The 25,390-nt window shown below is 40.7% G+C and overlaps 1 protein-coding gene across 2 annotated transcripts in view; it reads right to left on the bottom strand.

Annotated features, from left to right (window-relative positions):
* Window positions 1-514: 514 nt before the first annotated feature.
* The window catches only part of DCAF5 (DDB1 and CUL4 associated factor 5), a 104,485-nt gene continuing 79,609 nt past the window's right edge, over window positions 515-25,390 (bottom strand). For both annotated transcript variants that reach the window (XM_037900294.2, XM_037900295.2), the window contains exons 7-9: window positions 24,453-24,519; window positions 11,826-11,953; window positions 515-4,517 (exon numbers count right to left, since the gene is read on the bottom strand). In XM_037900294.2, the coding sequence (XP_037756222.1) occupies window positions 2,700-4,517; window positions 11,826-11,953; window positions 24,453-24,519 (2,013 nt within the window). In that variant the 3' untranslated portion in view covers window positions 515-2,699. The remainder of the gene's footprint in view (window positions 4,518-11,825; window positions 11,954-24,452; window positions 24,520-25,390) is intronic.

Below are 25,390 nucleotides of genomic sequence, written 5' to 3' on the forward strand. Positions count from 1 at the left end.
TTTATTTGTTAATGTCTATGCAAAGCAGACAGGACCTGGATTTTTTTAAAAAGGGTCTTGGCAAGGAGATGCAGTGTCCTGGTACTAAAATGTATCCCTCTTGGAAGCATGGAGAGCTGAACTGATCATACTGGATTTGAAGCTGTGGTCCTAATGAACAGCAATGCTATCTAATCTCTGGTGAACAAGGGGTTAAATCTCAGCCTAACTTCCCCCTCTCCTAGCGCAGGTGCTCAGATAAAGGGTTGAAAGTGTGACTGTTAGGGAATCATTGGAGAGTGTACATCTTTGGGAAGCCATAATGAGTCCCCACGGCCTGAGGTTATAAAACAGAGCTGAACTTCGAGCCCTGGGGAGCTTTTCTTCTGTTTATAGTAAGAAAATAAATTTGAATTCTTAGTGTGTTACTTTCTAAGAAAAGACCTTGCTTATTGTAATGCTTTTCAGCAGAGTATTTGGTCAGGAATTCCAAGTATTTCATAGCACATGCACAGAAGGGGGGAAAAAGTGACCGTAAAGGATAAAAAAAAGTTTCCAATTTAATGAACTTTAAAAGATAGATTTTTTGCTTTTGCAACCTTAAGATTTGGGCTTACAAAACCAGGATTTACAACAGTTTTTTTTTCCAAAGTATAAACAAAGACACTCTAAGAAGCCATCTCAATTACAGCAATCTGAGTCCCACTATTACAGAAATGTTTTTCCACTGGTAAGATAGCAAAATATTAACACTTCCTTGATGCTACTTATACTTGTTTTGAAAACATTTTCCCCCTCCAATCTTCTTACATGCTTGTTAAATATTGTATCATTCACCATCAGAGTTTTCCCTTAGAAAAGCTGACCCTGACCAGGAGAGAGGAAATCATCTATGGCACATAATTGCTCTCTCCTCCTCCTAATTCATCAAGGTTTTTCAGTTCCCACAAGAATAGCACATTCTTCTCCCTTCTCCTTCCCTCTCTCCTCTTTCCTTCCATCATCCTATCAGAAGCTCTCTCTGTCTTTCATTTTCTTTTTTCAGGGCATTTTACCTGTCCTCCAGGCACAGTGTATCTGTGAGGCAGTTACTCTGAAACCAGTGCTGGACCACAAGCTGAACAGAATGGTATTGCAAAAATGGCTTCCCAGACAGAGTTCCTTATTCCTGAAAATCAGGCAGCCTTTGCTAGCACTTTCTAGCAACTACTAGATTCAGCAGAAGCATTTTTTTCTTTTATCAATACTATCAGAACCAAACAAGTAATTTTTACTCCCTATGTAACGGTTTTCTCTTTCCTCCCTAAATTCCTCTCATCTAATTGTGTGGGCAGTAGTACCATTGCCCCAATACACCAAGCGTGCCAGGGCTGTTGGACTACTGCACTCTAGTAAAAACAGGGCCCAGCCAACATTACCCATCCTTCCAGGATGATATACCAGCTTCACAGCGACAAGCTGCAAAGCCACCCCTCTATGACACAAGACACCTCCTAAGTTTCAGCGTACCCACATTTAGGGGCAACTACTCTGAAAATAGCTCATACATACAAATACTTGTTGAGCTGGAATCCACAGGTCCAGCTGCAATTTCAATATTGCAGCACGGCAGAGGAAAAACCAACCATGTATTCCAATACAAGCCTATTTGCACAAGCTCCCTAGTGTGATGAATAAGACCAATTCTGATACAAATGAACAGCAAAATTGGAAAGGCTTGAAAAGTTGTATCAGATACACTATATATCCTTCCCTCCCTCCAATCTATAATAATCATCCTCTTTCTTTGATGGATTGCCTCTTGTAAGTACGCACACAGAAGGTAATGCTTTTGTTATACATCCCTGCATTCAGGGTCACACTCCAGTGACAATGAACCAAAGTATGCCAGGCATATTCAAGGGTCTTTTTCTGTGCCATATTTGAATGGCCTTTGATTGGAGTTGGGTCTACATCAATTCACACTTCTAACACCAAACATCAATATCTCAGCATAACGATGCAACTGTATTACCTTTCTACCTTTTCAAAAAAAAAGTTATCAGAGGAACAGCCTAAGTTGATTTTGGAAAGAGGCTTGTTTCCTACACCTTTGTATTCATATTAAAATTACTTCACTGAAGTACATCAACGTAAGTGCTTTATGAAGTATCTCCACATACGTAAACAAGGAGGATATTTTCAAAACATGGCTGACACATCTTTACTTTCTGAAGTGGAATACGGGGCCAGAGCGCTTTTTCCCATTTGCTCCCATTTTCTTTAAAGAACACGCTGCACACCACTACCAGTGTGGTCTAATTCAACAATCATCCTTCATGAGACCGCAAAGCCTGTAATGTATAACAACTATCAATATGCAAAAACTCCTTTTCAGCAGATTACTTACATTAACACCAGTCATATTAGGTGGCTGGCTGAACAAACAACACACGTTCACACAAGAATAAGTCAACTGTCTTAATAAGGATTTACTTTAAACAGAACCTTGAATGGGTACACTATACTCAGTCTCATTATCAGAGAGTTGATTGGATTTTTATACAGCACGAGCCATAGGCAATCTAAAATAGACTCACTGAAGAATGGAATGGAGAGTCAGAAATGCAACATTTTAGACCCCAGCTCTAGGTGCCTTTAATACTTCCTGTTTTTCTTTTTTTAAGGAGAGAGCGAGCACGCACCCAAGAGAGAGTGTGCTAAACAGATGTTTTGATTTATCATGTTTTTAACTTCTTTTCTGATGAAGAATTCTCTGAATCTGTGTCTTCAATCTCTGCTCTGTGCCTTTTCAGTCCTCCAAGAGCTTGAGAGCTCTCGCTGTCTGTCAGATGCAAGTTGCTGATATCCTCTTTTGTCCCCACACTGTAACTGTTGGAGTCCATTTCAGACAGGCAACAGTCTTTGTGCAAGGTCACACCTGTCTGTACAATGTTGCCATTATCAGCATTTAAGTGTGATTGTAGTCCTTGGGTTACAGTCTCCTGCTCTCCAAATCTCTGTCCATTGTTGAAGTATGAAGGGCAAGGATGTAAGTGGCCATTATTGTGATTTACACAGGATGTCTCAAGGTTTCTGTCCTCACTGTCATCAGTTTGGTTTCTGGAGTAATTACCAGATCCACTACAGATGGCGGCAGCAGAGAGTGAATCCTTAGAAACAGCCAATGAGTGGTGGCTTGATGCTGGTTGACACTTCGGGCTGTTTTTCTGTACTAGAAGTCCTGCAGTTTGAGTGCATGGCTCTTCGGTACGACTACTTAGCCCTTTGCAGATGGCTTTTCCATTGAGCTTTTTAGTCTCAAAAGAATGTTCTACAGACCCACTGCTGGTGTCTTGGGATGTGCTTTCTTGATCCTCCATCCGTCGCTGATTGTCGCGTTCGTGATCTTGACCATTACTAGAGTTTTCTACCATACCATATTCCTTTAAAGTTTCTTTGCTGTGGCTTTCAGTAGAAATATCTTGGGCACCTTGAGGAACTAATAAACTCAAGTTACTAGCATCTTCCTTATTTAATGAGGGTGCTGTACAGTGTCTTCCACTAGTTCCTGGTCTCCCCTCATCATTCTCCCCCTCTTCATGAGAGGATTCACCATCTTTACCAGTGGAATAGGATATATAAGAATATTGAAGCCATTTGTAAGCTTTGTAAATCTTTCTCTCTACTGATTCACTATCTGAGCAAGGAGAGGCCCTTTCTTTGAGGACCTCCATATTAGTGGAACTTCTTCCAGGTGAAGAAGCTGGAGAAGAAGAAAGGTCATCTACTTTAATCTGTGGGTAATCATAGATATCCTCACCTATGTAGGTGCTCACATTTTCTGGATTTGTACTAGTCCTCTCTTCCCTTTGCATTTTCTGTCGTCGTCTCAATGCATTGCGTTGACGTGTCGATGCACGTCTTTCATTCAATTCCTCTTCATCATCTGTGCTGCTACTACTGCTAGAACTGCTAGATTCATTCTCCTCAGGACTTGGGGACCTTGGCCGCGGGAAAAGGTCTGTGTCCAGTTCTGCCTCACAGGTATTCTCATCAGAATCAGACTCATTGGAAAGAGCCAGGAGACGTTTATCCTGATATCTTCTAAGTGCGGATAGCCTCTGTTGACGAGAAGCCACATCTTCTCTCGCTGGCGGAGATTCTGTTGATCTTAAGGTCCCTAAGTTATAGGCTGTTTCATCTGATTCTTCTGCCATTTGCGGTGGGGAGTGATGCAGAGAGGCAGAGGATTCTGATTCGCTATACCCGGAGCGTTCACTTACTCCAGCATGGAGCTGCAAGATGGTGCTTTCACTAAGGTCACTGTCGGAGTCAGAACTCCAGCCTTCAATCTCCCGGCGCACGAGGGAGTCAAAGAATGCCATCATTCGTGGATCCTCCTGGACAGACTGGTTGGCATAATCATGGGACAGACCACTGCCACTGTTCAACACAAGACTAATGTACTCTTCATGAGTGTAGAGGCAACGTGAATCATCCTCAATTCTACCATCCAGATCTCCTGTGCAGTCAGGCTGCTTATAAGGACTCCAGATCTGTAAGAGAGTGAAACAGAAGAATACATTGCATATTTTATATATATATATATATATATATATATACACATACACATACACACACACACACACACACTCTATTTTAAATACATACTATTTAAAAGCATTTCAAATACTACAGCAGTACAAATGCAAAGATTATGATATATAAGATCATGTTTTAGACTTCACTGTCCCCCGCCTCCCAAATAAGAACTTATAGTACTTGGAGAACTGTTCCTTTCACCCAATTCCAGATTTTTTTTAAAGGAGTTTTTCCTCCCTTGGCAGCTCACATCACAAATCTCCAATAGTTTCAGTATTTCAGACTATAATATTTCTTGCAAATATCAGTGTTCTATTTTTGTATAAATAGGTGTTGCTTTCTCACTATGGGTAAGAATACTTTGTTGCCTACAGTACAGTTTAAGCAATAATGAAGGCACTTGTTTCCCAGGAAACTAGGATCACTTGTAATGATGTGCGGTGACATTTCATCCAGTTGCATATTATATGTATATCTGCTCAGTGATCAGGATGCTCAATGCATGCAGGTAAAAAGCTGGATATTACTAGTACATCTGCTAAACAGTCCTGAATTAAAAGGTTATGTGAGAGATTGACTTCCCCACCCCTTGATGCACCTGATGTCAAGGGACTGCAGCAGATCTAGTCAAAAAGATCCCCCACTCCTGCATTCCCATGAAAGAGAGGGAAGTAAGAATGTTTAGATATTTATTTACGCTAACTTTGAAGGGGAGCTGGGCCGTGATGTTGGGAAATTCAGTCAGTCAGTGTCAACAGCCTTGGCTATGCTACCGGTGCAGAGCCCAGTGCTACTAGAAGTTTTCTTGATGAAAGAACAGAATACCAGTTCTCTGTCGGGATCTAGGGATGCACTAGCTAATGCAATACTTAGATCCTCTCACCTCTTTCTTTTATTTCCAGATGGAGAAGCAACAAGACTAAAGCATTAATCTGGACTCTGACACTAACCACTATCACCTGGCTAATGATTAATATAAGTCCAATATTATAATTATGTATATATGTATTGTAGACAGAGCTGTAGCAGCACCTACACTCAGGGTTGCCCAATGCTTCCATTGCAAAGACCCAATTTTCAGTCCCTTAGAATGCTCCCAAACTAATTGTTTGGGCTGCAAGTTTCCATGCTGGGTGTCTGCCTCAGACTGAAGTTTTTTTGGGAAAAGTTATAGAAAAAGTGGTTGAGCCCTTTCCCAGAAAGAACAGGAAACACTATACTGGTTTTGCCCATGTTAAAAAAAATGTTTACAACAATGATTTCATGGAGAAACTTGAGGCATCCTTAGCAGCAAGAATTTTAAATTTGTCAAGGAGGGAGGCTGTGTTAGGGACGTGCCTTTTGCTGTTCCTGTGAAAAGTGTCCAAATTTGGCCAAGTTAGGAGCCTTTGAAATATTTCCGTTTGTAAATGCTTAGTGGAGACTCGTTAGAATTTGGCAGATAAATTCTCTGCCGATTCCATCTGTACTGAGCATGCTCCATCCTGTACCACATGCCTACTGGACTGCCATGGGTGGCGGGTGTCATAGGCTGGGGGAGGCTGTGCCTCCCCAAATGGCGTGACCCTGCCCACACTCTGCCACCAGGCCTCCCCCTCCTGCTTTGCATGACTCCAGTCTCCCTATGTGGTAGCCCTGGCTCGGGCCACGCCACCTGCCCTTCCTCCTGGCGCTCTGGGGCCCGAGGCCATGCCAACAACCCTCCTGGCACTCCTGGGATGGGGCCGCGCCACCCCTCCCTCCCGGTGCTCTCAGGCTGGAGCTGCACCGCCCTCCCTCCTGGGGCAGGGCCTGCGGCCACAGTGAAAAGGCTCTGGGCTCCAGCAGGGGGACTGGTGGAAACATGGAAGGGGCGGAGCCTCGGGTGCAAGGGAACCCAGCCGGCAGTTCACTTGCCACCCATGCAACAGAGCAACGGAGTATCCCAGAGCTGCTGCTCCTTGCAGCCAAGGGCCACTGGAATTGGGAGCAGGGAGACTGAGGGTATGTCTACACAGCAAAAAAACCCAACAAATCTGCAATTGGTCCATGCCAGCCAACTCGGGTTCGCATGGCTCGGGCTGTGGGACTGTTTCATTGCTGTGTAGACTTCTGGGCTTGGGCTGGAGCTGGGGCTCTCTAGGACCTCCCAGAACCTGGGCTCCACCATGAGCCCGGGCTCCACCCTGAGCCCAGAAGGCTAAGCAGTAATGAAACAGCCCTACAGTTTTGAATTTTTGAATTACAGGGACTTTTGAATTTCTTCCTCCAAAATATGCCTGCCTGTAAAGAACAGGAACTAGGTCCCAAGCAGTGAAAGAAAACTGATCTGGCCTGCTCTTGTGAAAGTGTCTCTGGAGGAGTCTCTCCTGGTTCGGGAGCAATTAGGGCAGAGTTTCCCTTGTGGAACCTGAACTGGGTTTCTTCATAAACAAAATGCCTTGGCCTTTTGCCTGTCCTGTCTGGGTGACTACCACACTGAGGGATATGGAACAAAGGAAGATAATAAGCTTGGCAGGTAACAATCCCTAAAAGAATTCATCTCCCAGTAGAAAGAGGAGAGGAGAGGAGAGGAGACAAACACTACTCCCAAATTTTGGTTTTAAAACCTGGGAGGGCAACAGATATCTGAGTGGTTTCAGAGTAACAGCCGTGTTAGTCTGTATTCGCAAAAAGAAAAGGAGTACTTGTGGCACCTTAGAGACTAACCAATTTATTTGAGCATGAGCTTTCGTGAGCTACAGCCATCCGATGAAGTGAGCTGTAGCTCACGAAAGCTCATGCTCAAATAAATTGGTTAGTCTCTAAGGTGCCACAAGTACTCCTTTTCTTTTTGCAGATATCTGAGTGCAGAATTATCTGTCTGGTCAGGGACAAGGATGCTTGGATGATCATGCAAGGGGCGTAATTGAGCACTGGAGCTCTACTTACAAGTCTGAGCTGCCTTTGTTATTCACAGGAAGAGAAATGCAGCCCCAAGTGTCTCAGACTTGGGTAGAGGTCATAATCCAGGAAAATCCATGAGGTACTGCACATAATTTATATACCATGTCAAAATAACTGAAAAAAAGTTATGCTCTTAATGTAAGTGAAAATAATTAGAGCCACCTGACTACATCAGATTATCCTACTAAGCAGCAGCAGATAGCCATGTAGACATTGGCTTGTTACCACAGAAACAAGGGTGAAAAGATTTTCCTATACTCGATACACTGGTAATTTTCAAACAAGTGGAACAACATCACTCATCTTCAAACTCCAAAGCTGCTATTCATTTTAGGATTTAATGCAAAAATGGCATTCATTCTTAAAACTCTCCCTGGACTCGCTTTAGTTTGTGTCCTATGGACAGTCCCTCTGTACACCCAGCATCCCCTGCCCAGCTTGACAGACCTCCTCTCTGGTTTCACAGGTGCTGGTGGGAGTGCCTCATCTGCATCTCCCTGTGTCAGACCATTTTTTCATTCTGTCATTTAATTGTAAAGGATTGCAGTTTGTAGGAAAGATGTTACTCTAAATAAAACTGCAAAGGGCAGCTATGAAACCAGTACCTTAACTCACTTCTACACTCTTCAAAACCATGTCCTCCCTTCAGAAACCTGCACTTGGAAAGAGAGAGCTATACCCAGGGGTTAATGCATCCAGCATTTCCTCTCTGGTAATATGGATTCAAACACACTTTAATCCTGAGCAAAATGAGCATGATGGGGCTCAATCAGGGCTGTCTGAAGTACTCTGGGTTTAACTATACCCTCAAAATAAACATCCAGATTTGAATTTAAAGCTTCTTACATGCCATGTTTTCAGGTCTGGTGAACATCAAAAGTCCAAGTCAATGAGATATAGACAAGTGGGTTCATTTTAAAAATCAAAGGCCAAAGCCACCCCTGGAGTAAAACCACTGATTTTATTAGAGTTAAGATAGAGATTAATTTGGCCTTCATTTGGGACCCAGCACTAAAATAGCAAGTGTGTTGGCAGAAGTGCGTGGGAATCTCAAATAGCTGGTCTGTATTATACCTAGATGTTGGTATTGAAGTAAGGCACTGCTAACAAGTGCTAAATTTAGTAAAGCTAGTCTAAAAATTAAAACCCAAATGATTGCTTGTATCCACATTTTAACTCATCACAGACCTCCTATAGCTGAGGAAATAGAACACTAGTCAATAGCTGAAAGGTTGTCTTTATATCTTCATTTAAAAAAAAATAAAAACAAGGATTTTTTCGAGTGGCAGTGAAGGGAAGAGAAGAGCTTTTAAGAAAGATTTGAAAACCAGCTTTAGAGGTCAGTTGTACATCTTCCCTCTCACTTGTAATATCATTACATCCCTGGGGCAGCTACAGCAATTGCTTAAATGAAAGAGTCACATTAGGAAAGGATATACATTTTTGAGAGGCTTTAACGCAATAAAAAACTCTCATCTTTTCCATCCACCTGTTCGGTCTGCTTCTGCCCTCCACATGCATCTCTGCCACCTGGTCCTTTTCTTCCTCTTCTCCCCGGGCAGACTGCCTGGCTGCCTTTTTTCCTGGACATCATTCCCTCTGGTAGTTCCTGAAGCTTCTCATCCAAATACATAGCATAGACCCTTAGCAGAAGCAGCTAAATTGACTTTACCTTCTTACAGGCAGCTGCTTTTATTGGCCACCAGGCTTTTCTTTGCAATGAAGAGCCTGGACACTTGTAACAGGAACTGGAAACCAGGAGAAGCAACCAGCACCATGTAACCTACCTACTTTCCATGATGAGCAATTGCTCTGCAGATCAGTTTGATAACTGCTGCATGTAAGATGGTACCTCTAATAGGTTAGCAACCTTCACATGCAGTACTGCATTGCAGACCTCAGCACTGGAAATGAGCTCAAATGCTGGCAACAGACTTGAACTCAAGACATGCTGGCCCCTCAATGAGAAGGATAATTAGCTGAGCCAGACCGATGATGTACAACAACCAAAGGGCAAGAAGTTCTGCCACTTTCATGTATGGAGTTGCCTGGATTTTATTAAACTTTTTTCCCCCCAACTTGTGATCTTAAAGGCTTCAGTTTTTTCAAAACAGATAAGCGAGTTCCGTCACACACACTGTGACAACAGAAATTGTCTTTTAAAGGAAGCGCTGGAGCAGAGAGGTCTTTGAAAGAGTTACACAACCTAAGAATGAACACTTAACCGAATCAAGCTTTTAATCATTAGACAAAGAGGAAAAAAAAAAAAAAAAAAAAGAGTACACAAAAGCAACACAGGGGATGTGTTTATACCAAAGTTAATCCAACAGACTAAGCACAGTCATGCAGGAAGGATTCACAGGGTAAAGGGTCAATATATCCAAAATCCAAAAAAGAGGGACTTTAGACTGTATGAATTAAGTTCACAGAGCCAAAAATTCCTCTGGCAGAATTGCATTTAAATAGAAACAGGCAGTCTGTTAGAAATTGAAAGTCAATACGCTTCTAAAGACCATACAACAGACTTTGTCAAAATCCATATTTAGGATGATGCAATCCAGATATTTTCTTTTGTTTTAAAAACACACACAAGTCTCTCAGGAGAATATAAATGAAAATGGAAACAAAGAAGAGGAGGACAGTGGAGGTGCAAAACTAAAAAGTGTCACAGAAAGACACGAAGAAGAAAGTGGAACTAGGATAAGATTCTAAAGGCTGTTAATAGTTGGAATGTGAATGAAGCGGATAGGGATGAGACGTGGCCCAAATCCTTGGGAGCATGGCCCAATGCCCAACTTGCAGACTATTAAAACATTTATTGGCAGGGTAAAGGTTAATTTGTAACTGACTAAAAGCATTTAGTTATACTCAAACAACCGCCATTACAGCCACCTGCACTCAAGAATGTTACAAAGCCATTCAGCAAATGGTTTGAAGCAGGATCAGTTTTCATGGTTAGAAATTTGGTCAGTCTTGGTCTGTCAACAGGAATAGTGAAACAGAATTACTTATTTCCATTGCAGTGGCATGCAAAGCATGGGAAGTGCTGTACAAACACCTAGGACAACTCAGGAACAGAAGCCAACTTATCTTATGGCCCCCAAGAGAAGTACTTGATTGCAAAATAGGATATACCTCTGCATTCCACGTAGTTTCTGATAGGCACCGGCCTTCTGAAAATTCTACACATTTTTAAATGCAGACTACAGAGAAAAGACAATTCTAACATCTAGCAATGTCCATCCCCTCTTGAATACATACAAAGATATGGTAACTTATACAGCTCCACTTATTCATGTTGTCATTGTACAAGCACTTAATACGCTTTGTGAAAAATTAGAAATGGACCCAGGAGGTAGTACCTGGGTCGGATATAGGCTAAGGTTCAGTTGTACTGAACCCTTCCAGGATGTTCTCATGAAATTTCAGCCCAAAATGTCAGAAATCATATGAGATAACTGATCATACGACATTTCTGCCAGTTCGGGCCAAACTCTCTTGAGACGTTAGATATGCTCCAAATGAAACTGGAAAATAGGTTCCTTTTTCTTCAGGTCCAAGCAGGAACCAAACCATAGGGGAAGATTCAAATCCACAAAATTCAGATCTGACCCTATGCCCCCACACCATTTGAAATTCAAAGGGATTTAGACTGAAAATTCGACTTTTGCCAGTCTCTAATAAAACACTATATTTAACTGAAAAAAATCTGCTATTAAAAAAAGTAGAGACAACGTCAAACATCAGGAACATGGCACTGGTGTAATATGGATTCAAATATATGGAAAAAAAATGTGGCCCAAATTAAAGAGTTGGGTAAAAGACAAATGATATCCACTTGACAGGCTAGCCAACTTGAGCCATTGCCTTCAGAACACTGCTGCCAAACAGCAGCACTTGCTGATTATCAGCTAAGGGCTGCAGGTCACGTGGTGCTAACTGTTGTTCTGTATCCAGATGCTAAATTAAATTATATTAAAAAAAAAAAACGAGCTAAAAAACCCCCACACAGACATTTTTCTAATGTTATTTTTCTATGTATGCAATTGCTGTTGTTGCCACAGGAATATGACTGCAAATGGCAGGGTATTATGAAGGGGAGAGTGTCCATAAGACAGACAAACATTAAAACATAGTCCATACTACGAGAACCCCTGCTGTGAAGTCATGACAACTCATGGGACACACGCCCTGTTTGGGGCCAGACAGATAAAGGGGCTAGCCCTCTTGGCATCAAACCTTGGCGGGGGGAGTGAGTCATTAACAAAACAAAGGTGCTGTTTCAATATCAGTTTTTAAAAGGAAAAATGTATTTATGACAATGACTGTTCTCTTACCTTTATAATCTTTTCAACACCAGAGGAGCAAATCATGTAGGTATGGGGATTAAACCGGACCTGGTTTACAATTGACCGATGACCTTTCAACACCATAAAGGCACCATTAACAACCCTGCCGATCCCACCTAGTTAAACAGAAGAAAGAAGAAGGGAACTGAATTGGAGCACACTATATGTAACAATTCATCTTAACTATACTCTGTAACCCTTGGGTTGACAAATAGAATATCAAATCTGCACATAAGTTACTACAGAAAGAATGCAGCTTCACTGAGGACTATACCTCCAGCAAATCTGTCCTTGGAGACTACACACTTCAACCTCCTAAATAAAAAACATGGGAAGTTTTAGAACTCTGGGATAAGTGTGATAAATGTATTCATCTCATATAAAAGAGCAGCAACATATTTAATTGAACTGCAAGTGAAGCTGGCTTGTTTGAAGCAGAAGACCAAGAGTCTAAGTTTGAGGCAGAGATAAATTCACAGGTTGGTTCACCAATCATTGTGCCTTCCTTTATCAGTGGTAAAGATTGCAAGATAATTTGCAGGTAATGAAATGGAGCAAAAGAGCATTGTTCCACTGGGTGTGATTCCTTGTCATGAGGCAAAGGAAGTAATCCACACTGGCTACACAAAGGGGAGTGCCAGAAAACAATGGTAGTACCTGTAAGGTCCTACATTAGTGACTCACATTTAAGTGTGAGAAGCTCTCTGTATTTTATTTTATTAGGTCTAGTTCCTAATGACAGCTTTTCACAGAGTTGATTCTTCAATGTATTTATATGTAAGTATAATTGTTTTGAGAACACGCACTTGTATGTTTAAATAAGGAAATGTCATAATGAAGAATGTGAGCAAAAACAGCACTGTTCTTTAAAAGTCAAAAATGAAAACAACTACAGAGGAAGGAAAATGATCTATCAAAATATAACTCCTGAGGTCAAAATATATCTTTTAGAAAGCCGAACGTGGTTTACTGAGCTATGCTGCCTGCAGCAATCCTAACTCAAAAAAAAAAACAAACAAACCAAAAACCACCCCCAAAAAACCCAAAACACAAAAAAACCCAAACCCACAACATACACAGCTTGCTTGTTAGGTTTAAACTGAACTGCCTTTTCCCCTAAGTGGCTCTGCTCATGAGGTTTCTTTCCCCTTTGTCCCCATACTTGAGCTACTTCAGAACAAATATGGTACTGTAGTTCGATTCCTATGTTGTCCTAATTAACTAGCAACATTTTCTCCTGAAATGGAGAGTAGTGAAATTTCCATCAAATGGCCATTTCCTGTAGGAAAAGCTGCACTGACACTAAATGGCAGCCAGGCTGGCGGGGGGGGGGGGGGGGGGGGGGGACCAAAACCAAACAATCTCAAATACAGCTTTTATAGCAGCCTTCCTTTGTAGCTTACGTGAATAGCATGGAACATGTATTCTCCCTTAGGGAAAGCTTTCATCAGCTGATTTCTATTCCTCTACCCCAGAAAGCTCACTTCTCAACATGGCAATGCATAAATGAGGGACACAATGTGTGACAAGAACCCAGAATGAGAAGGACACAAAAGTACTTGATTTAAAATGTAGGATTTATTCCATTTATGTAAATAACTCTTTCCATAACTTCAGTTTCATGGAACTTTATTTCTGGCAGAAAGACTTTTCAATGGTAAAAGTGAAGGGATGTTAAATCTGTGAGAGACACAATTAACTTTAGGACTAGAATGAACATACCACATTTGAGATGTATGCATGAAAGAAAGAGGCCATAAATTATTTTTAAAAAAGCAAACAGCAAGACAGAGACAGCCTGGCCAAATGCTTCAAAACTTACAAAATGGTAAGACCCCCAGTAACCTGAGAAATTTGGAAAGTTCTTTCTCCTCACCTACATCTCTTCTTGGGCAGTCACCAAGATTGAACAAGGTGACATTTCAACTCATTTCGGCAAGTCTCCACAGAAAATACCAGTTATGACCCTCACCCTTTTCATGCTATTGTCCATGCTAGACATTCATGATCACATTCGTTCATGCAACTTGCCTTATTTCTATGGCATTCTTTCCAACCAAATCACAACTGTCAATCATTAGCATGCATCAGGCCAATTGTGCAAGGTTACACCAAGTGCATTTCTTGAAGTTCTTAGCTTGGTGGACAAACATTCCAGAAAAAAGCCTTAGGAGTAAAAAGGCAGAAGCTGCTCAGTAAATGTTTCCAGTACAAGTGATGCCAAGAAGGCAAGTTTTAAACCGTTCACTGATTCTACACACTGGCTACTTGAACACACTGTAGTACAAGATTCAGGTCTGATATTGGGAAATGCTTTGCAGAGGATTAGGAATGCTCCTAAGAGTCAGGCGCTAGAAGTAAAACGGGAAAAGGAAGGATGGTCTTGCGGTTAAAACACAGGCTTGCAAGTCAGACACCTTGGGCTCTATTCCCAGGCTTGTCACAGGCTTCTTCCATGCCCTTGAGCAAGTCACTTCACTATGACCTTCAGCTTCCCCATCTGTAATATGGTTATAATAGTTATTTACCTCAGAGTTATTCTGAAGATTAGTATTTGTAAAGTACATTGAGAGCTCTGGATGGAGAACAACATGTAAATGCAAAAGATCTTAAATACATGGGCATCCAGAACTTCACAGCTGTCACTATGCTGCAAAGTGTGGCCACTCAGAAATTCAGTGGCAATGGGAAAGGATCTCCAATCATTCTGCTCCAAAACTGGAAGTCCTTATCATTTCAGCTAACAGAGACTCCACTTGCTGGATCAGACTCATCTAGCTAATCTAGTCCAGTATCCTGTGGCCAGTATCAAATCCTTCAGAGGAAGATGGAAGAAAGCCTAAAATGGACAATTACAGAAATATTTCCCTATGAGCAGGTTATTCTAACCCTATCAGTTAATGGTAAGCTTATGCTTCCCAACACAAACGTTTATATCTCTTACAGTAATATTTTTATACCCTCCAAATGTTACTGATGAGATTTTTACCTCTTGTGACTTACGTGGCTATCCAAAAATTCATGGTCTTGTAGGTTGTTCCAGTTAGGGTGAGAAACTGGAGAGAGTCAGGTATTTCTTTGATGCAATTTCGTTTATTTACAAAAAAAAAATATACATAAAGTACTATTTCTCTGAATACAAGAGAAATCAAATGGGACAGTTCCTTTGCTTGCTGTTCTAAGCCTGCCTTTCCAGCCAGCACTCTGTGCCCAAAAAGCTCTTTTCTAGCTTTCCCTCAGGGCCACATTACCAGCACTTCTGTTACTCTTTGCTTGGGTTTCTCTCCACTTCTGTCACTGTTCTGTTTTTCAATCTCACGTACACACTCTTACTCAAACGATGCCTACCTGAGCTCCTGCCCATATAATTCAAAATTCCTGAGTGGCCTTGGATGTGCCTTCATTTTGGCAGGAGACATGGGCCTGTGTTTGGGGTAGTGGCCACTTAACTGTTTCAGTCACCTGATTCCAATGGCTTCTTTACATTTATCTTGAACATAAAGTGGCAGTTACACTGGACTCATAGCAAGGTTTAATTCAACCCATAAGAATAGCCATACTGCATCAGACCAAAGGTCCATCTAGTCCAGTATCCTGTCTTCCGACAGTGGCCAATGCCAGGTGCCCCAGAGGGAATGAACAGAACAGGTAATCAAGTGATCCATTCCTTGTCACCCATTGCAAGCTTCTGGCAAAATCCATAAACACTATTCTCATCCATTTATGTGTCGTATATGTCAGTTTACTCCAGCACTTTGTTTTCATACAGCTCAGTCTCTGACAGTGGTGAAGGCTAATGCAAACAAGTTATTTAGCTTTACTGTAATGTACTAATGCTCTAATCAGTCCTTTTACTCAATAGTGATCTGGCAGACTCATTCTAATAGGGTTTCATCTTCTAGTATACTTAAATTTTGGGAGGTTTTGGTGATTAGTGGTTCGAATTCCTAACTCCATCTTTAGTTTTATTTGCCATAGTTTGCTTCTTTCTGTTGGCTTCACTTGGACTGGACTTCTGTTTTATGGAGGACAACCGTTTGGCCAGAATAACCTCTTGTATTATGCCATTTGACTACACAGATTTTTTTTCCCCCCCTGCTGCCCTTATTTCTTTTTTGTTCAAGGGTATGCATACCTTCTGTGACTGACTCTGCACGGTAATTTCAATATTCTTGTGTAATTATAGTATACATATAAACTGCTTCTATTTTGAGTCTGATGATTTAATTTCCACACTTTTGACTTGAGGGTGTTTTTGATTAGCTTCCTTATTTTTTTTAAATCCTCCTTTCCGAAAGTTTAGCATCAAAAAGTTTAGCTTGCTTTTTATAGGATCCTTCCCATGAAGACTGTAAGTTTAGTTGTACTGTTGTCACTGTTACTCAGTGGCTCAACAGGGCTGGTAACTACTTTTTGATCTACTTCTACCTCCTACATGTTACTCAAAACTAGACTCCATAATAGGTCTCCTTTTGTATGCTCCAAAACTAACTGCTCCAAAGGAAGAAATGTTTAATTATTATTATTTGTATTACCATAGCACCTAGTAGCTACAGTGTCCCAACATATTGGACTCATTTCTGAGAGTGGTGCAAGCACAGGGTTTATGAGACAGAGCTGGGTATTTCGGATTACATTCAGCAGAAGGCAATGGAAAATGGACTAACCACCTTGGTTTAATTTTACATTATTATAGCAGAGTCTAATTCTTCTAGCACTAGCATAGAGAAATTAACTCAGAGATCCTGGATTACAAATCTGAACAAAAAAATTCTACAGGCTAATTATAGTTGTATTTAAATATCTTCAATTTCCTAGACGTTTTTTAAATGGCTAACACAATAATACTTTATGAAATATGTCTGGACTCTAGTTGTAGACAAAAAGTAATGCTAACCTGCAATGTGAATCTAGTAGGTGTCTAACAACACAACAAAGGAGTTAGAATTAGGCCTGTTTTTATAATCTGTACGAATTATCTGGAAGAAGGGATTTAACAGTAGGGAAATAAAATCCACTGATAATAAATTATGCAGTGCTGCAAATATCAGTTTGGACAGAAACACCACAGACAGGGCATGAAATACCAAAGTGAGATTACACTTAGAAACATGCATGCCAATACATTCAGGAAATGCTGTTAAACATATTGAAGGGAAGAGATATACTTGGAAAGCAGTAATGCCAACCAAGATCTACAGGTGGTAGTACCCACAAATTAGATAGGAGTTTGAAATGCCACATAGTATTGGGAAGGAATTAAGATTTTTGGACCACACAACCAGAAGTATCACTGAGGAACCTATAACAATCTAGAATGGAGAGGAGTTACTCAGGTGTAATGGGATGAACATAAGTAACAGATTGTCTGATTAGCTGGAAAAATGACCTAGTGTTGGAAGTCTACTAAAATGTGGAATAGTCTGAAAAGTAATGGAAGCCCCATTACTCATATAATTTAAAATTGGACAAGGCTCTGGAGAACTTACTGCAGGGAACAATCCTCCACTGGCCTCTCGAGGACAAACTGAGGGACCTAACAAAGTCTTTTCCGTCTAAAACTTAAAAAACAAACAAACAAAAAAAAAAACACCACTCATTCATATAAGGTAGAGTGACATTCCAGAGACAAACATGTAACTTCATACAAGCCTTGTGAATTATTCAAAGTGCTGAAAACTAGCGAGAAGGGCCAGATGTTCACAGCTGCTGCCAGTTTGCCACAAAACACCATTAATCTGTAATACATGGCACTGCAGTAGCAAGCCAATTTAAATTAATTTGTTTTTCCATTAATAATACTCTGGGCCACTTTGTGCCTTTAGGGCACAGCCCTGTATTTGAGTTGTATAATGCTAGGGGGAATCCATGGAGGGATTATATCTTCAGGAGTCATGTGGTGTGGGGAATGGTGATAGTAAGGAAGGACCATGGCCTTGCCTGAACTCCTCCCCATGAATAAGTAGGACACAGGTAATGAGATTAGACATATTTCCTGCAAGGGGGGAGAAGAGAAGTCCAGGTAAAACATCCTAAATTCTTCCTTCTCCCCACTCCCTTGTGCATCCATGAAGGGGACAGGTACATTCTGGCTCTTTGTATGTTAGCAAACACCTCTGTTTCTAGTTTTAAAAATACATGGCTTCCCATTTGCAAAGAACAAGCACACACACACACACAAAACAAACCAGATACACACAGCATGGACCAGACCCTTGTGTGTATAACAAACAAAAAAAACCCAAAACCACCCCAAACCAAAATACTACGCAAAGGGAAGTTAAGCAAAAAACTGGGGTTTCTATTCTCTCTCTTCTAGAGAGTGGGATTTAATAGTCTATAATGCGGACAAAGTGGAGGCCTGGAGAGGTTTTGAAATCCACAGGGAAATCTCAGACTGAAACATCTATAGAGAGTGGAGGCTTCTGCACAGAGGGTCAGTCCCTGTGCAATACTGTGCCCTGCCATGGGAGCAGAGTTTCCTCTGGGATGTTGGTGCTGGAGGCTCCCGATCACTCTTTGAACAACCAACCCACCCCACAACAAACCACATGCTTGACAGTCTGCAGGTGCAGAGGAGGACTTGAAGGAACGAACGCTGACAGTCAAGGTTAATTCCTCAGGATATTTCCTAATGGGTTTTCCAGGGGGATTGTCATGTGGAGCAGCCCCTCCACCCTCACTAGAATACCAGACCATCTAAATTGCATTTGCCATACCTGGGATGGGAAGGGGGAGTATGATGCTATATAAGATCAGCTTCTCCCTCCAACAAATTTTATGGCCAATTATTCAGGATTTCTACACATTTCAGGAAGTTGCAGGGGATAACATGGACCTAGCACGAGTTGTAAGTATCTCTTGGGAACAGCTCTTGTGAAACAGGCAAACAACATTAACAGGTTTTTTTTTTTTTTTTTTTTTTTTTTTTACTGATTAGCGTGACTGGAATGTAGGTGGGCTGGACATTTTGATGATAAATTTTTTTTACTTTTCCCCCTGGGATGTTTCAAGTAAGTCCCACCCTAAATGATCCAGCTCAGCATTCTTCATTAATGCAATTAGCAATTTTCATTTTAAGTGGTTAAGTCGCTGAAATCACTTCCTAGTCCCTAGGGGAAGGGCTAGGCCTATAAATGAAGATATGCTAGAAAGTGAACTTTCTATAGCACAATGGAATTTGATTTCAGTATCAAGGAGTTGCTGTTTGCTTCTTACTGTCAACTTCATTGGGAAACGCCAGCATCACTTGCCAGCAAGAACATGTGATTTAAAAAAGTTACAGTAAAAATCACTGTCTAGATTCAGGGCTGCATCTACCTCAGGATTCTTTGTTGCTAAAAGCTGTCGGCACCTCATCTACACTAGCCTCTTGTTACACTGGTGGAGCAGAACAAGCAGACAAGGAAAGACTTATTACTGAAATAAACTGGAAAGATTTGGAAAAGCAACACACACCCTTTACATTCGCTCTTCTCTTCTGTCAGGAGAAACACCGTCTGCTGGTGCTTTTAGCTATATAGTTCTCAAAAAAGTTATATATGCTTTTAGCTATATAGTTCTCCTAGCACATTGTTGGCACCATAAAAATTAACAATTTTTCAGAATGCTCTTCCTGAAGTTAAAAGAACAAATCTTGTAAAGTTATAAGGTGGAAAATAAATTATTTTTCTTGGATGTGGAAGTGCCAAAGACCCTAAGCATTAATGCAAATGGACATATTACAGGCATACACAGTGGTTGCCAAAGAATTCAGCACAATGAAGAGAAAAAGACAGGAGACTGAATTCTGGGGCAACCAAAATGGTAATTGTTGGGTATTTATGTTTCTCTTCCCTTTCTGTTCTCAGTGTTATCCTCACTTTTGAAAATAAGTATTAAAATTATTTTAATGCTGGTGAAAGGACCTAGAATGACAGTCCTGGATGCTGCAACTTCTATTGGATACAGCAGTACAAGCTGCCCAACAATGCCTCCATTCTGGAGGATGTCCTCTCTGAACAGCATTTGCCTTTGCAGCCCACTCAGGATTTGCCTTCTCTCCCAAGAAAGCCAACAAAGGCTTGTTAATGATAGTTGAGGTGGTAGTTTGTGCAATATGGACAAGTTTTGGTAACTACTGACCTGAGGCGGATTCGAACCAGGGAAAATGGATTTATATCCAATCACCAGTTGTGTGAGACACAACAGACTTTTTAAATTTAAAGTGTTTCAGAGTACATTCCCACTGGATTAGATCACTTCCCGCCCCCCCCAAAAAACCTCCACTAATCATGTTGAGACTTGGAAAGCTTAAAGCACAAACTTGTCTCCAATGCAATAAAATCTTGCCATCTAATACTTCAAGCATGAAGAGCTGTTTGCATTTGCAATGACATTGCAAAAAAGGGAAGAAAAATTGCATAAGTCGTGCTGAAAATTGCCATAATTAGTTTAGTAACTGGACCACAATGACAGGCCTGTTACTGCCAGCAGTTACAGAGTTACAGTCAAAGATGGTATTAAGGGAGATTTGGAAATGCAGTCTGCTGATCTGATTTATTAAGCAGCTCAAAAGTCTGGTAACAGTCATTTCAATTAAATAACTCAGTGATCATCTGATCACCTTCTCCAACCACAAAATAATAAAATTCCTGTTCTTAAAACAGCTTCTTGGAGTGATATTTAAAACACACACACATCCCACCGTGGTTTTGGTAAATTCTGTTGAAAAACCACAAACAGTTAAAAAAGGTTCTAACAGTCTTGCTGAGCAGCATGGGTGAGGCCTACATCTCACCTCACTTCAGCCTTCCTCACTGCCAATAGAAACTTGTAGAAATACTGGATTTGGTTACCCAAATAAATGACCAATGTCCCAGAATGGTGCTAGGGCGCCCTGTGCTGCAGGAAATGCTATCCATCAGAAGAAAGATAAAACTGAGACTCTGCCCACTTGTACCCTTCGATGAGGAATCCATAGCTTTAATGAGGGAATTAGCTAAAAAACTCACCAAGCCACTGATGATTATTTCTGAATAGTAACTGAGAACTGGATAGGAACTGGGGATGTAGGGGAAGCACAGGACCAAATGTTCCACCATCTTCAAGGAGGGAGGGAAAAGGTGAAGGAAGTGTGATTGCTGGCACTTATATATGTATATTACATTATCCCTATTAAAAATGATCAAACATATAGGGAGAAAGTTGGAAAAACGCTTTTAAGCTTCCTAACTATTGTATCATCACTTAAGTCTCTCAAGGTAAGCAATGAAAGCCCCCATTGTGTGGGACATTTAAAACTAGGCTGAACAAATCACTGGAGAGCTTACTGTGGAGTGGGGAATGACCCAGCCTGCCCACTGGGGAAACATCTCTAAACTACAATTATTTGCAAGAGTAGCAGAGTTTGTTCCAGTGTCCTGGAAAGATGCCAACACAAGTAGTTACACTGCACATACAGAAGAACCTCAGAGGTTGTTCATAACTCTGAACTAAACATTATGGTTGTTCCTTCAAAAGTTTACAACTGAACATTTGACTCAATACAGCTTTGAAACTTTACTATGCAGAAGAAAAATGCTGCTTTTAAGCATCTTAATTTAAATGAAACAAACATAAAAAGTTTCTTTAGTTTACAAAAATTTGACAAGGTTTCCTTTTTTTTTTTTTTTTAAAAAAGTCCTTTACGTTTAACTATGTTTAGTAGTTTTACTGTTGTTGGTTTTTCTGGTCTCTGATGCTTCCTGACTGTGTACTTGGGGGGAGGGATAGCTCAGTGGTTTGAGCATTGGCCTGCTAAACCCAGGGTTGTGAGTTCAATCCTTGAGGGGGCCATTTAGGGATCTGGGGCAAAAATTGGGGATTGGTCCTGCTTCAAGCAGGGGGTTGGACTAGATGACCTCCTGAAGTCCCTTCCAACCCTCACCTTCTATGATTCTATGACACTTCCAGTTCCAAATGAGGTTACTGCCTCTCCTAATCTGCTGTCGAGTAATGCTATGAGCTGTTAAACAGCTATCATCACTTTCCACCCCTGAAGTGGCTACATTTTGGTAATGAGTGAAGTTCTTCTTATTTAGTAATTCTGAAAAGCAATTTCAGGCTTGCAAAAAGGTACCATATCATACACAATTCATCAGTACTTCTCCCTCAAATGTGCGTTAATAGAAATATGTCTCAAAATCAATTAAAGAGGGCTCATAACTCAGCTGTAGTCATCTCTTTACTAAAAATACCAATAATTAGAAGAGTACAGTACAGTACATTATTTGTAAAAAACTTTAATTCATAACATTTATGATTGCCATAACTCTACCTTATTGGATTATGGGCATACAGACAGACACTTCTTAAGACTCGTACTGGAGGCCAGAAACTGAGCATGAGGGAATTTCCTGTATTAGCTTAGGTGGGGTGAGGTGAAAAAGGCCTCAGCACACCCGTGGAAGGAGATTTTTTAAAATTAAATAAAAGTAAATGTTGGTAATTTTTGTAGTCAAACCCCACTCACTGGGTTGAAAAAACTGCCTTGCCAGTTTAGAAAATGCCTTTTATCACAACAAAGAAGACTACATAAATTCTGGAGAATTCTCCCACTCGCTCTTAGGTTGGAAGAAGAAGTGAGTGAAGAAGACAGATAACTACAGATCAGTTCATCCTAGATGAACTGGATGGCTGGCAAATTAATTACCACAGAAGCCAATATCCATAAGATGTATAATGGCCCCATTATTACTCATGAAAATCTTGAAGAGTCATTCTCAGATCAAATTCTGGAAATGTTCAATGGGTACATTAACATGCATCAGGGTTTAAAAACAGATTAGCAGCACAGGATAGTTAAATTGGGCCTCCTCAAAGGAGTGGCATAATATCAGCAAATAAAGTGATGCCTATATGAGATAGGAATGATTTACCAGCAAGAGTATGAGCTCAGCTAAAGTCTTCCAAAAAGGGAACCACTCAAGTTACAGGAGATCAAGATATACATACTCTATCTCGTGATTTTCTGATTACTGCATTTGACATTAAGCAATTAGTTTTGTAACGGAAGTGTTGAAAGCTTATACTACTCCTACCCGCAAGTTACAGTAAGAACGGTCAGGAAAATGAACAGGAGTACTTGTGGCACCTTAGAGACAAACACATTTATTTGAGCATAAGCGTTCATGGGCTAAAACCCACTTCCTTGGATGCATGCAGTGGAAAATACACTAGGAAGATATACATATACACACACCCACACGCACACACACAGAGAACATGAAACACTGCGTGCATCCAATGAAGTAGGTTTTAGCCCACGAAAGCTTATGCCCAAATAAATTTGTTAGTCTCTAAGCTGCCACAAGTACTCCTGTTCTTTTTGCAGATACAGACTAACACCGCTGCTACTCTGAAACCGGTCAGGAAAATGTTGACTAACATGATATGTTAATTTGTGCTATCTCTAGGTATCAGTCCTTGTACACAGGTGCTCATTTGCTCAGCACCAAGTTCAGGATTGTGTGGTTCACAGCCAATAGCTGAAGACAACTAACAGAGGGATGGATCCTCTAGATATTAGGGCCATCAGCATCCATTGCCAGAGAAAAGCAGTATCTTGAATCCAGGAACTGACGGATAAGTAAAGGAAGAGTATATGAACAGGCCTATTTTAGAATATAGAAGTGTAATTTAGAATCTACACATATTTTCTCTTACTAATTTCAAATAGCTGTTTTAAACCAAACAGTTACACAGGAAAATGAGGAGAGTGATCTCCTAGAGAAAGGATGAGAGAGTCAGAGGAAAAGAGTTAAGTCAAAGGAAAAGGCAGGGCAAATCCATATAATCCTGGTAAAGAGACGTTAATATCTTTGAATTTCTATGGTCTAAACATAGTCATCAGTTTTGTATCCCAATAAAATAGATTATTATATAGAATCAAGTTTAATAACCAGTCCAAAATTAAGAGGCCTCATTTTCTCCAAAGTTCTCCAGTTTGCTGAGCCTTTTATGATCTACTCTCCCTAGCTCTTATAATTCACTGTACCTGAACAGCTTTTAAGAATAAAATAAAAACTTGGCAATTTACTTTTAAGGCAAGTTATCTGCTGCATTACTATGTAACTGTAGCACAGGAAGTCATCTTCTTATTAGCGTATGTGCAAAGTGCCTCACGTGGCACATGACCAGGATTCATCACCGAATTTGGTCCGCAGGTTGGATCATTAGCTTCCCCAACTTGAGCCAAGTACTGACACGGGGTGGGAGTGAATGCGGATCCCTGCCCCCCAGCAAAATATGTCAAACTTAGTTGTATTCTATATAAATAAGGTACACATTTTCAACAGTGACAATTAATAACTGAAGCAGTTCAAAGGAAGTGGTAGATTCTCCAAACACTTGACATCTTTAAATCAAGAGTCAACGTCTTTCTAAAAAGATATGTTCTAGATTAAGCACAACTCAATGCAACGGAGAGACTGGGTGAAGTTCTAGGGCCTGCATTATGCAAAAGGTCAGGCTAGAATAGAGTATATGAGGGTCCCTTGTGGCCTCAATCTATAATACAGTAGGATATTGTGCGATATTTTGAGAGGTACCTAATATTTAACACTAGTATTTGTCAGATTCCCCATACAAGCTTACCTGCTTCTGGATCCGGAGGAATTCTCCACATGTATAAGTTGAAGTCGTCAGAGCCAGAGAGGATGTACTATTAGAAATAAAAATAAATAAAGCAAATTACAGGTGAGGCATCACTTGAATTAGGTTCTCTTTCTTAAAAGTGAATTGAGAGAATTCCAGCTGTTTGGTCATGACTTTTAGAACTTCAAAAGTTTTACTTCTCTTTGTGTCTGGACAGGCTGCTGTCCCAATCACAGAACTCTGGACAAAAAAGGACGAGAGTTCGAAGCAAGCGTCTGCTGTCCATGTTTTATTTTTGGTCTGCTACGCAGTCTAGCCTCCAAAGCAGAGATGGATGTAGACCAAAATCCCAGACCCAACCACCCGAACTTTGAGCTCTCACCCTTTCCTAAACTCAAAATTGTTCATCCTCAGACACCACAAGCATCTAGGATGTGCCATATATTCAACCACCACCACCTGCACCACTGATGCCCTTTATGAAGATTACCATGAAAAGTCAATCACTGTTGCCAAGAATCATCTTGCTATTAGTCACTAGAGGGAAAATGACCAAATCTAGCTCTCTCTTCTTAAATTTCAGGCAATGCTGCAAATATGAGTTTATCACAATACTGTACTTTTTTTTTGGTTTATAGTTTTGCTGGGGAGAAGGTTACAAACAGCTCTCCTTTCAACAGCCTATAATGGATGAACAAAAGCTTTACAGTGGAGTCGCATCTTACGCAGGGGTTAGGTTCTAAAGTCAGTGCATAAGGCGAAAATCATGTATAGTCAAAATTACCCTTGAAAATCCCTTAAATTGCCCATAAAGTACAGTACTGTATACACTCCATCACATTAAGATTGGGATCAGCATCCATAGTGCTACGTATCTGTCAGAACGTAAGCCTCGTATACGTGGCCCTGAAACAGTGAATCACACCTTGTTCGAGAGG

Source organism: Chelonia mydas, chromosome 6 (genome assembly GCF_015237465.2).
Source record: "Chelonia mydas isolate rCheMyd1 chromosome 6, rCheMyd1.pri.v2, whole genome shotgun sequence".
Lineage (NCBI taxonomy): Eukaryota > Metazoa > Chordata > Testudines > Cheloniidae > Chelonia > Chelonia mydas.